This window comes from Struthio camelus, chromosome 2, assembly GCF_040807025.1.
Source record: "Struthio camelus isolate bStrCam1 chromosome 2, bStrCam1.hap1, whole genome shotgun sequence".
Taxonomy (NCBI): domain Eukaryota; kingdom Metazoa; phylum Chordata; class Aves; order Struthioniformes; family Struthionidae; genus Struthio; species Struthio camelus.
In genome coordinates, this window is record NC_090943.1 from 9,747,434 (window position 1) to 9,759,724 (window position 12,291).

Below are 12,291 nucleotides of genomic sequence, written 5' to 3' on the forward strand. Positions count from 1 at the left end.
TGAACCCTAACTGTGGCTTGGGGATAAGTTATTCAAATTGAGGAAGGCCCCTAGTTGACATGGGCATGGTGAACCTATGGCCAGGGAGCCACAGGGAGCAGGATGGGAGCGGGCAGGGTATGTAACACAGCCCATAGATGCCACAAGGCACTTTGTGCCAAACTGCTCCCTCTCGGCACTGCGATTTTCTCCCATTCTGCAGCTTTACTCAAGAAGCTGAAAGACAGCAGCTCGGGTCTATGGCTCTTGGAGACCTTGAGCTCCTTCTGCTCCTGCTTTCTGCCCTGCCTTCCCCTCCTCTGACAGGGCTTTCCCACTTTTACCCCATCCCTTGACCCTGACTGTGTCCCAGACATCTCCTAGCTACATCCCCCATACTAATCCCTGCAATACCTCGTCTTCCCAGGGAACACTCTGCTAATTACCCTGAGAAGTACCTCCCTAGCTTTAGAAGTCCACAGAATATATTTGGAGAGCCAGGAGGATACCGAGTGGGAAGGAAGGAGGTGTAGGAAAAAAAGCTGACAAACTGTTGAATGGGAAACTATTTAGAGTGATTTCTGTCCTTATTCAGGTAAATGGACCTTAAAACCTTTTTTCCCCCCGAGTTCTGAAAGAACATACCCAGACTATGAAAGGTTTTACGTAAATAAAGGTTCAGAAAACTGCAACCTGCAATGAAGCAGAATGGTAGCCAGGAAAACACCGCACAACAAAAAAAGCCTGTGTTCAGCCTAACGCTATCACAATCTTTCCTATAGCTTCACACCTATGCAAATTGTCTGCCAAAATGCGTAAAGCTCAAGATAAACAAATCTCTTCCACAATTTGGCATAAGGAAAAAGGGTCTGAACTGAAATGATAATTGAGTTTTAGAGATCCATCCATTTTCTGTCATCATGCCATCTGTCTCCCTGGCAGATTCCTGATAGTTTGCATTGGCAGCTTTGATTGCCAAAGCTTATGTATTAAGTTGGAGTTACCTACTTTTCCATACACAGTTTCTTATTATTTTTTGTACACGCCTGCTATTCTAGAAGATTGACAGAACTGCAGGAGACTATGTATTCCTAGAAGCACAATATATTTTGAAACGTTTTAACTTTTTCAAAGATCAGAAATATGGATACTTTTCCATTGTGATCTGCAACAGCCTGCAGAGACTAAGTTCATCAGAGTAATGGAAGGCACGCTTTTCAGGGACTGACCACAGATAAAGATTACAGCTGCAGGTGGATATGTGTGTTAAGTATTTGCTGCCACCAGAATAATAAATTAAAACTGTGGCGGCCTTATGAGGGCAGTACGCCCGAGGCAGGTTCCAAGTTATTGCATTACTACTCACTGCATAAAACCTTTGACTAAAAGCTAATATGATGCCTAGCACAACTCTGCTGACTCTCCTGGAATTACACAGATGATTAATGGTGTCCCTTAAGGTATGAAAGAGATTATAAAATAATTTATATTTCATTTATTTATACAGAGTGCAACTTTAACTGCAGCAGTGAATGATGTGGGACTTGCTGGTAATACTTTATGAAGTTATGTTCCATCTGTTCCTTTGATCATGAATGTGTTTTTTGCTATGCAAAAACTGCAGGTTAATTCCCGCAGGAGTTAATTCACATTAAGCAGGAAGATAGACAAACACTCCTGACAGTCCATTTACTGAGACACGCACAATAATGTAAGGTGCTATTTGGCAACCCATCCTGCCTTTAGGTTGGCTGTGTAATAAATTGTGGCCAAATTCAAGAGACGCAAGGACTGTGAGGAAAGAGACTTACTAGGGAGTCTACACAAGAGAGGACTGTGCTCTGGGCAAGGCTATGCAAAGAGGCTGCTCTGTTAAACAGCTTCTTGTTCTTGTTCTACCTTGTTTCCACTGCAGAAATTAAGCAATACTTTAGTTATGTCACTGAATCGATACACGGTGACAATTCCTAAAGGAAGACTTGCATGCCCTAAACCCAATTAGACGTGGCATTAGAAGCTGGATGACAAATGTTTTTCCTGCCATACAAATAAAATGACAACAGGATTTCAATTTTTTTTTTTTTCTCCATTTCAGGGCAAACAGAGAGACATTTCAAAGTTTAATTTCAAAGTATCCAGAGCAAGAGAGCGCAGAGTTTGGCAAATGGGTCAGTTGTGAGGGCACTCACTGGGGATATGGAGCACTCAGGTCTTCCTTGTTCCTGCCCTGGCATAATCCCACAGTCCTGCTGCGTGTCCTGCTACCAAAGGGCAGGATCAGTCTCTGCTTCTCAGTCAGAAGGATTTGCTCCATTTTGCAGTACACAATTATAAGTTGCTGGGAGAGAAGGACTGACTCCATCTTTCTGTTGCTGTGGCACTTGATTGAGCTGTTAGATACTCTAGGCTAAGTCCATGCTCTAGTAAATATGCAATTATTAAGCAGCTTCAATAGAAGAGACCTGAGAGAGAGCTATTCAGAATAGCCAGCCACTTGGCAAGTAAGACACTCATACGGCACGTGGGACATCATGATTCACGCATATAGCTTGAGCTGGGATGCTTTGAAATTTGATTTCCTATGCCCCACGTAAATGCTCTAATTCATGGACTATTCCACTGAGGAGAGAATCACCCAATCTTCTTCCCAACTGGAGATACCATCCCAGACCTGAGAAATGTTTTATAAAATTAATTAGATGAAGAGATTAAAGCTTCTTTAAAACGGTTACATGTCGATGAAAATGGAGGTCTAGCATTCCTGCTTTCCCCTCCCAGAGTTACATTTCTAAAACCACAGGACACTGAAATTCAAACCAAGCCGCAAGTGGGGCATTGTGAGAATCAGCCACAATGCAGGTATTGCCTGTCTTGTTTTTTTCTTGGAGAGAAGAGAGTAAGAATCAGATGTGTAGATGGCCTCAGAGGATGTGAGAACAACCTCACAATTCGTTCTGCTGTGTGTTTCAAGCGTGTCTGTATTTGAACAATTTGTTGTAATAGGAAAGGAGCTGGTAGTGTGCAAGCGTGTTCAAAAAGCATGTCTGGATGTAAAAAGCAGGAGCTGGAGTTGATGAATGTAATATGAAATTTAAGTGGTGATTACCTGAGTTTTAGTAATTGCATTGATAGGATAAACACCTGCTGAGCAGTCCGGCTGGCAACCGAGCAGAGCTTTCTGTGTTGCTGTATATATATAGTGAACTTGTGTGTTCCTTTAATACCCATTTAACCTGGCAGCTCTCCCTACCCTGTAGACTTAATTCTCTTTTATTGACTACGTATGCTTAGCAAAAACATCTCTTTAGCTATCTCCTTACACCTTTCTGCCAGTTATACCTGAAGGAGTACAAAAGATCTGCATACTGATTCACATTAAAAGTCCATTCAGCACTGTCCCCATCAGTAAGCTATAGGCATTACCTGGAGGTGAAAACAGGAAGAGGCACTGCAGTGATTTTGTCTGGCGAATTCCCTCCCAGCCTCCAGCGACCAGCTACTTAGGGATATTTTGATTAGAAAGGTGTCTCCACTAAACGATACTTAGTAATACAAGGTTGTTTGGAATAGAAAGGTACCTCCAGTAAATGGTACTTAGTAAGGAGCAGCATTTAATGCTCTCTGTTGGAAGGAACCCTGCTAAATCGAGGAAGGTGGTGTCACTTTTAATGCCTCTGGCACCTTCAGTAAGGATGTGGGATAATCCTGACTTTGTAATGTAGATCCTTTCCTCAGAGAGCTTCATAGGTGCAGTCATTCCATAACCACCAGCAAATTGCTACCAATTCCAACCTTTTGCTTGCTTTATAAATATCAACAGTCCTGATGAAATCAATGGGCTTACTGATGTGCATAGCATAAACAGGGTTTTGTCCTTCACAGTAACAACATTTGGCCATCTCCAAAATACAAAGAGCTGGTACATTCAAAGAGCTTACTTAAAGATTATAGAAACACAGAATCGCAGTATGATTTAGGTTGGGAGGGACATCTGAAGGCCATCTAGTCCAAGCCCACTTAAAGAAGGGCCAGCTTCAAAGTTAGTTCAGGCTGCTCTCAGTCTTGTCAGGCTGAAATTTGAATAGCCTCAATGATGGAGATTTCACAGCTTCTCCGGGCGCCTGTTTCAGTGGTTGACCCCTCTCACTGTGTACATTGCAGCTTCACAGAGTCACAGAATGGTTGAGGTTGGAAGGGACCTCGGGTGATCATCTAGTCCAACCCCCCTGCTCAAGCAGCGTCACCTAGAGCATGTTGCCCAGGACCATGTCCGGACGGCTATGGAACATCTCCATGGATGGAGACTCCACAGCCTCTCTGGGAGACCTGTTCCAATGCTCTAGGTGACCCTCACAGGAAAGAAGTTTTTCCTCAGGTTCAGACAGAGCTGCCTGTGTTTCAGTTTACACCTGTTGTCTCTCGTCCTATCACTGGGCACCAGAGAGAAGAGTCTGGCCCCATCTTCTTGACACCCTACCTTCAGGTACTTATACACATTGATCAGATCCCTCCTCAGTCTTCTCTTCTCCAGACTGAACAGGCCCAGCTCTCTTAGCCTTTTCTCTTACATAAGAGATGCTCTAGTCCCTTAATTGCCTTAGTGGCCACTCGCTGGACTCTCTCCAGTAGTGCTATGTCTCTCGTCTACTGGGGAGCCCAGAATTGGACACAGCACTCCAGATGTGGCCTCACCAGGGCTGAGCAGAGCAGGAGGATCACCTTCCTCAATGTGCTGGCAACACTCTGCCTAATGCCCCCCAGGATACCCTTGGCCCCAAGGGCACATTGCTGGCTCATGCTTAACTTGTTGTCCACCAGCACTCCCAGGTCCTTCTCGGCAGAGCTGCTTTCCAGTAGGTCAACCCCCAGCCTATATTGGTGCAGGGAGTTATTCCTGCCTAGGTGCAGGACCCTGCACTTCCTTTGTTGAACTTAATGATGCTCCTCGCTGCCCATCTCTCCAGCCTGTCCAGGTCCCTCTGAATGGCAGCATAGCTCTCTGGGGTATCAGCCACTCCTCCTAGTTTAGTATCATCAGCAAACTTGCTGAGGGTGCACTCTGTGCCTTCCTCCTGGTCATTGATGAATAAGTTGAACAGGCTTGGACCCAGTATTGACGCTCTGGGGGACACTGCTAGCTACAGGCCTCCAACTAGACTCTGTGCCGCTGACCACAACCCTCTGAGCCCTGCCATCCAGCCAGTTCTCAATCCACCTCACCGGCCACTCATCTAGCCCCCACTTCCTGAGTTGACCTATGAGGATGTGATGGGAGACAGTGTCCAAAGCCTTGCTGAAGTCCAGGGAGACAACATCCACTGCTCTCCCCTCATCTACTTTGTCCTCCCTCATCCAGCTTGTCCTGTCACTATGCACCTCTACGAAGAGTTTGCCTCCACCTTCTCTACACCCTCCCATTAGGTAGCTGAAGACAGCAATAAGATTTCCCCCTTAGCTTTTTCTTAAGATTGAAAAGCCCAGTTCTCTCAGCTTCTTTTTTTATGCCACGTGCTCCAGTCCCCTAATCATCTTTGTCAACATCTTGTACTGGGGTGCTATGTAGGTATTTGCTAACATTTTCTATTTCCAATTAGTACTCAACCGAGCCATTCAACTCCAGGATCTGCTGATATAAATTTCCAGAAATCCAATAAGTAAGTTAATGAAAATATGAATAAATTTTAATTATATCCTAATCGAGTTTTGCTTCTTCAGATTTATTCCTATTTCTTTAAAAGTATTTTGTTGTGCTTGTTCCTAAAGCAAAAGAACTAATATCTTCCTAGAAGCACATATTCCATAGTCTGTGGCTAATTCTGTTAATTCTGGGCTTCACATGACTCTCCAGGAAGGGCCCACACAGCAAAAAACCCTCAGTCCTAGCAATTGCTAAGTGTTTTGATCAATTGAATGATAATCAAGGATGTCTGGCACCTTACAGACCAGGAATTTTAAATCAGTCAGCTTTATGAAAGCATGCAAAACCCATTTGTCCTTTGAGTTGTAACTGAAAAGACTTCCCATTCAAAAATTGTAAGTACTCATGTGTATAAATGATAAAATAATGATCTCACCCTAAAAAGATGACAGTACGCTTCCGAAATTATGTTTCGGTCTCAAAGGCTCCATCTTTTCTAGTAAATTCAGTGGACCAGGTCCTGCTCTCTGGCGCTGAGGACAAACACCACAGAATCTATATGGGTGAACAAACAGCAGGAGTCTATATGGGTGAATTCTCTTCCCACCAAAACAGGCAGGCCTTGTTCCTGAGTTTTAGTGAGCACCGCTCTGGGCCCATACCATGCCCAGGGAATGCCTGCAAGGCTGCTAGCTGGCAAGGGCCAAAGCAGTGCCAAGGAATGGGCTAAATCAGGGGGAGATATGCAGCAGAACCTGTGCCCTGGCTCTGTTTAGTTTACTAGTAGACATAGCCAAAAAGCGACAGTATGGGGCCAACTCCCCCCACTGACAAAAACTCCTACACCTTTTTTTGTGTATGCTCCCTTGTGTTTCGCTTGGTAGCATGGAGAAGCAAGCAGCAGTACTATCCAACATCTCCTTTAATTAGTCCATGCTAGTAGCTACTTTGTTGTTTGTTATTAAGAAGTTCAGACGGATTTAAAAGAAACTCTAGAAAGCTGCCATTTGGTTTTACCCTCCATAGTACCAGGAGTGCAGGATGCATCTGCTACTCCCCAGCATATCTGCTTCATTTGTATGTTCTGCAACTCTCTGAAAGTGCATTACACCAGCAAATGTCCTCATCACCTTTTCTTAATATTTATGCACTTCCTCCCTTTCTCCCACCCGGAGCTGACCTATGTTGCAGACTGAGCGTTGTGGGAGCCACTGCCGGCTCCTCGCAGTCATGCGCTCACTCCAGGTGACATCCGAAAGCTCTTCAGACACAGTAGCACGGGACCATCAGGAGAAGCTGGATGCCAGCGCAGGTACAGCCTTGCGGGAACGCCGCTGCAAGGCTTGCAGGCTGGACCAGGCTTGCATCCTTGCACAGCGCTGGTTCATGTGTAAAGCGGCTCAGTGGGTTTATATTTTGCCTTCCACTGCGAGGCCCATGATCCTACTTCTAACCACAAGTAGCATGATTAAAGAAGCAGGCAAAATGCTCAAGCAGGAATTAATAACAATAGCCAAAAGATAGACTATTTTTAACAAAAGGCCGGCTAGCTGCTAACAAGTTAGGAAATGTAAAAGTGGAAGTTCTCAGAGAAATAACCCCCCCGCCACATCGCAGACACGCACAGCCTAACACGGAGACTACCGTTTGCCAGATACATACTCTAGCACAGGGGCGCCTCGAAATTTTCACGGCAGCTCGCAAATACGTTTTTAGAAGCAGCCGGGGGCAATTTTCCGTTGACGTTAACTTTTCGCCTTTGCTGCAGAACCGGCCACGACGGCGAACAGCAAGCCGGGGCCGGTAAGCCGGCCCAGACAAAGCCAGAGCGCTGCCTTCCGCAACGGCGCTCGCCGCCTCCAGCGCGGCGCCCCCGCTCCCAGCCCAGCCTCGCCTCGCCGGCCGAGACCCGCTGCCCGCTGACATGACTAAGCAGGGCGCCGGCAGCCCCCAGCCTGCGCCCCGCCGCCGCCTGCGCCCCGCGCGCCGATCCGCCCCCCGCCGCCGGCAACTCACCTGCCCGCCCCGGCCCCGCCGCCGCCGCCGCCGCCGCCGCTCCTCCGAAGGGGCGTCCGCTCCGCCGCCGCGGCCGCGGGCAGCACCGCCCCGCCGCGCCGCGCCGCCGCGCCCCGCCCCGCGCCCGCGGAGCCGGAGCCGGAGCCGGGCGGGGCAGCGGTGCCGCTCCGCGCCGCCGGCGGGGCAGGCACGCCGGGCCGGGGGCGCTCCGCCAGCTCCGCCGCTGCCGCAGGGCTCTTCCTCGCGGAGATGAAGACCCCGGCGGGGAGCACGGAGCCGCCGCCGCCGCCGCTGGCGGCAGCCCGGGGGTTTCCGCGCCCGCGCTAGCCGCGGCGCCCCTCTCTCCCCCGCTGGGCGCAGCGCCGACCTCCCCCTACCCCCGGCGCCCCCAGCCCCGGTGCCCTCCATGCCGCCGCGGCATGGACCGGCCGCTCAACCTCAGCTGCTTCGCAGCCCCGACGCCGACCGCCGGCAACCGGAGCGGGGCCACCGCGGGCCTGGACGGCGGCGGCCGGGCACAGCTCTCCGTGTTCAGCGTGCTCATCCTCACCCTCCTGGTCATGCTGGTGGTGGCCACCTTCCTCTGGAACGGGCTGGTCTTGGCCACCATCCTCCGGGTGCGTACTTTCCACCGGGTGCCCCACAACCTGGTGGCCTCCATGGCGGTCTCCGACGTGATGGTGGCGGCCCTCGTCATGCCCCTGAGCTTGGTGCATGAGTTGTCGGGGCGGCGGTGGCGGCTGGGCCGGTTGCTGTGCCAGATGTGGATCTCCTTCGACGTGCTGTGCTGCACTGCTAGCATCTGGAACGTCACGGCCATCGCCCTGGACCGCTACTGGTCCATCACCCGCCACCTGGAGTACACGCTCCGCACCCGGCGCCGCATCTCCAACATAATGATCGCCCTCACCTGGGCCCTTTCTGCCTTCATTTCCTTGGCCCCACTGCTCTTTGGCTGGGGGGAGACTTACTCAGCGGACAGTGAGGAGTGCCAAGTCAGCCAGGAGCCATCCTACACCATCTTCTCCACCTTCGGCGCCTTCTACCTGCCCCTGTGCGTGGTGCTCTTTGTGTACTGGAAGATCTACAAAGCAGCCAAGTTTCGCATTGGATCTCGGAAGAGCAACTCCATCACCCCCATTACCCCAGAAGCCCTAGAGGTAGGTCATCGTGGTTGGGGTTTGCTCTAAATAACTGCTGGTAGCAAAAGAGCTCCCAGCTGCCAAGACCCCACAGTAGTGGGAAAACTTAAAGTGTGCAAATAAACAGCAACACACCAAAGCCATGCAGATACTAAAGGCTTTCAGAGGAAAGTTTATTCCACAGCTTGCAAGCCCGGTCTTTTGACTCCTTCCGAGCCCTCGTCGGGAAAGCTGCCTGCATGCAAGGTGTAGCTATGCAACTTTGGGCCAGACTGAGAGTCTCGGCTCCACGTGGGTGTGCAGTGACTCACCGAAGTCGCCCTGTGGAACGCTGAATCAGTGCTCACTAACGTGAGTAAGGGGTCACCGTTTCTCCTTCGGCGAGGTGTGTGGGGGTGTGGATGGATGGGATCCCATCTAAACTATGAAAGATAATCTGGAAAGTAGCTGTGTTTTGGGGGGAGGTAGTGAGTTATGCCCACAAAAAAGACGCATGCAAAACGTCCTTGTAAGTCCTTCCTAATCATGGCTAGATGGGGTCAACTTATCCTCAAGTATGGGATATGTGCAATGTAAGGATTTCTGGAGGTAATGTATGTTTAGTGCTCTTTTTTTCCGTTTTTGTATTAAGGATTCTTAATCTCCCCATGTACAGAGAAAGTAACACTTTTGCGCGTGGCATATGGGTGTGTGCCTGTTCTACTGATCCGATTGTAAATCGTAAATACTCTTATTGTGATGCATTGTGAGCAGTTCTACGTGCACAGATTTCACTGCTGCCTTTAGTTCTAGCCTCACTTAAAAGTAGTTCTGTTGCCGAGAATTAGGGCGTACAACCAATCTCCCCTCAATCAGAGCCTAATGTAGGTGGCCCACATTTCCCCACAAACTCTGGTTATCACTTACATAATTTGGTTGTGTACTTTCTCTGTGGGATCAGATGACTGAAGCACATATGCTGCAACTTGTGTTTGTGTTTGGCAGGTAAAGGAAGCTGCCCAACAGCCACAGATGGTCTTCAATGTCCGTCATGCTACCGTTACATTCCAGACAGACGGAGACACGTGGAGAGAGCAGAAGGAGAAGAAAGCTGCCCTCATGGTGGGCATTCTCATTGGGGTCTTCGTGCTCTGCTGGATCCCCTTCTTCATCACAGAGCTCATCAACCCTCTCTGCTCATGCGACATTCCACCCATTTGGAAGAGTATTTTTCTATGGCTAGGCTATTCAAATTCCTTTTTTAATCCACTGATCTACACTGCTTTCAACAAAAACTACAACAATGCCTTCAGAAACCTGTTCTTTAGGCAGCACTGAGCAGGAAAAGAGAAGCTTTCCCACTTCCCCAGGAGGCTGATTTCAACACTTAATGAATCTTACCAAACTCTTGAGGAAGTTCAAAGCCACAGATGATGCTAAAGCTTTATACCTATGGGTCATATCACAGACCCAGCAATGGTCTCAGTTCCTACGCAGACTCTCTGTCCCAGCTTCTAAGTTGGTTGCTATTTTTCCTGCAAACAGCATGCAAGGGTTTCTCTGGCCAGCAATGAAGCATTCTTGTTCCGGTCCCCGACTGCTGTCCTCCCACCCTCATAGTGACATTCTTGGAACGTTTGGTGGCAGTAATGAGGCAGAGGAGTCTTGTGGAAAAGAGTCATATTTGAAACTCCGGATTGATCCACTGCTGCCTGGTCTCTCAGAATATTAATCACCTTTGTCCCATGTGTAAAGTTGGGACCCTTTAATGTCCTGGGATGTTTTGTGATTGTATATGAAACTAGGTATTTTCTAATTTGGTTGAGAAGACTGTTTTTTCTTGTCTTTCACAGGTAGAGATTGTCAAGTATTTGCATTGGGTGCATGAAACCCTCAGTAAGGGTCAAAAGCAAACTCCAAATGAAAAAGCCGTTTCTCATACCCTTTATCAACAATGGATTGTGCTTTTTGCTATTGGATTCCATGTAGCAAGCTTTTAAGAAATTATTTCTTGTGGAAGCTTAATGCATGGTATACACTAGAATGAGCAAGAATGCGTGGGAAATCCCCCACTCATTCCCTGACTGCCAAGTGTAAGCATCTGCCTCAGACCTTTACTTTCTGAGTTCAGAAATATTCAGGTGCTCCTTAGCTGTCAATATGAAACTTTGTGTCTGTGTTTCACAAAAGAGATCGTTCTAGAACATGGAATATTCTAGAACAGCTTCAAAGACCTATCTTGTATCGTCATCTTCCCATTTATAAAACAGAATCAGTGGTGCGAAGAGATCTACCTTGCTGAGGCTTTGTGAGGGTTAATTAGTAAACGTTTATTATGTAGCAGGAAGGTGGAACGCTGGTATAAATGCTGAGTAGCATTATAAATTGGGCTTCTATTTAATTTCTCAGAAGAACATTATTATCCGTTATTACTGAGTATTTTGAGCAGTTGTGGGGCTGATTTCTTGTGGTTGCTGGGAGATGCAAGGGGTGTATTTCAGATTGCATATCACTGAGGAGCGGGTTTTGACTACATATGAATGTGATCCAGGTCTTGCTAAAGTCACAAGAGAGAGCCTTCTTAGTTTCGATGAGCACTGGTTTGCAAGAAAAGTGCAGTTAATGACCAACAGTTTGATATTGGAAGCATAATAAATCCACAGAAATAATTTACTGCAAAGACCAGACTTAATTCGTCTTTGCCCTCGTCTCCCTCTCTTCTCCTTCCCATAAGCTCCAGTCCTGCCTGCTGGTTATTGCTAGTTGCCTCCCTGTCTTTCCATGTTGCCAACGTAATTACAGTGGTTAACATTTCACTCCTAGAATTAGAATTATACACTTTATGCTGCGTCACTGGAAGAATGACAGGCCTTCAGAAAAAGAAAAGCATTAGTTTTAACTATCAATTTTTAAAGGGCACCCCTGAAATCAGGCTGGAACTGAAATGATGGGAAAAAAGGCAAGAGGGGAACTGGAGTGACGTGATTTCATGTCAGATATAAAATAGCAGAGCTAAAAGGGAAAAAACATCTATAAATCACTAGAAAGCTCCCTGGTGGTGGGTAGGATTAGTCCTTATTCTTAGTGGATCACAAGTCATCAAATGTTAAAGTTGTCACAGGTCCTTTAAACCAGTCAAAAATCCTGGTATAGTTGGTAAGAAATACCTTTTTCTTCTCATGTTTTGAGACAGGAGAAAATGCACATATCTCAAGGTGCTGTCAGGTTTTGCATCTCTTTCAGGACAAGTTAGACAAACATCTACCGGGAGTGATACAGATGTAGTTGATCCTGCCTCGAGGCAAGAGGGGGGATAAGATGGCCCGTGAGAACTTTTTCAACTCTGTTTTATAAAAGTCTATTAGCAATTTTAGGTAAAATCCTGCCCTTACTGAAGGCAGTGGACAAATTCACAGTGACTTCAAGAAAATCAGAATTTTTTCCAGCATGTCTTGTCTTATGAAAGGATTGTCTTAATGATAATTAATTCAAGGAGAAGATGGGTGGGATGGGAACAGTCTTCTGACTCTGCTCAAA

At 47.5% G+C, this 12,291-nt stretch overlaps 1 protein-coding gene across 1 annotated transcript; it reads left to right on the top strand.

The window, feature by feature from the left end:
* Positions 1 to 7,808: 7,808 nt before the first annotated feature.
* Positions 7,809 to 11,430, top strand: HTR5A (5-hydroxytryptamine receptor 5A). The gene is made up of 2 exons (XM_009682278.2): positions 7,809 to 8,793; positions 9,760 to 11,430. The coding sequence occupies exons 1-2, from the start codon at positions 8,053 to 8,055 to the stop codon at positions 10,090 to 10,092; spliced, it is 1,074 nt and encodes a 357-aa protein (XP_009680573.2). The 5' UTR covers positions 7,809 to 8,052; the 3' UTR covers positions 10,093 to 11,430.
* The last annotated feature ends 861 nt before the right edge of the window (positions 11,431 to 12,291 follow it).

What these genes read in the sequence shown, in the direction of transcription:
- HTR5A (XM_009682278.2), top strand. Translation starts at nt 8,053, where the DNA reads ATGGACCGGCCGCTCAACCTCAGCTGCTTCGCAGCCCCGACGCCGACC. An exon ending in TTACCCCAGAAGCCCTAGAG is followed by an intron (nt 8,794 to 9,759) that starts GTAGGTCATCGT and finishes TGTGTTTGGCAG; the next exon opens with GTAAAGGAAGCTGCCCAACA.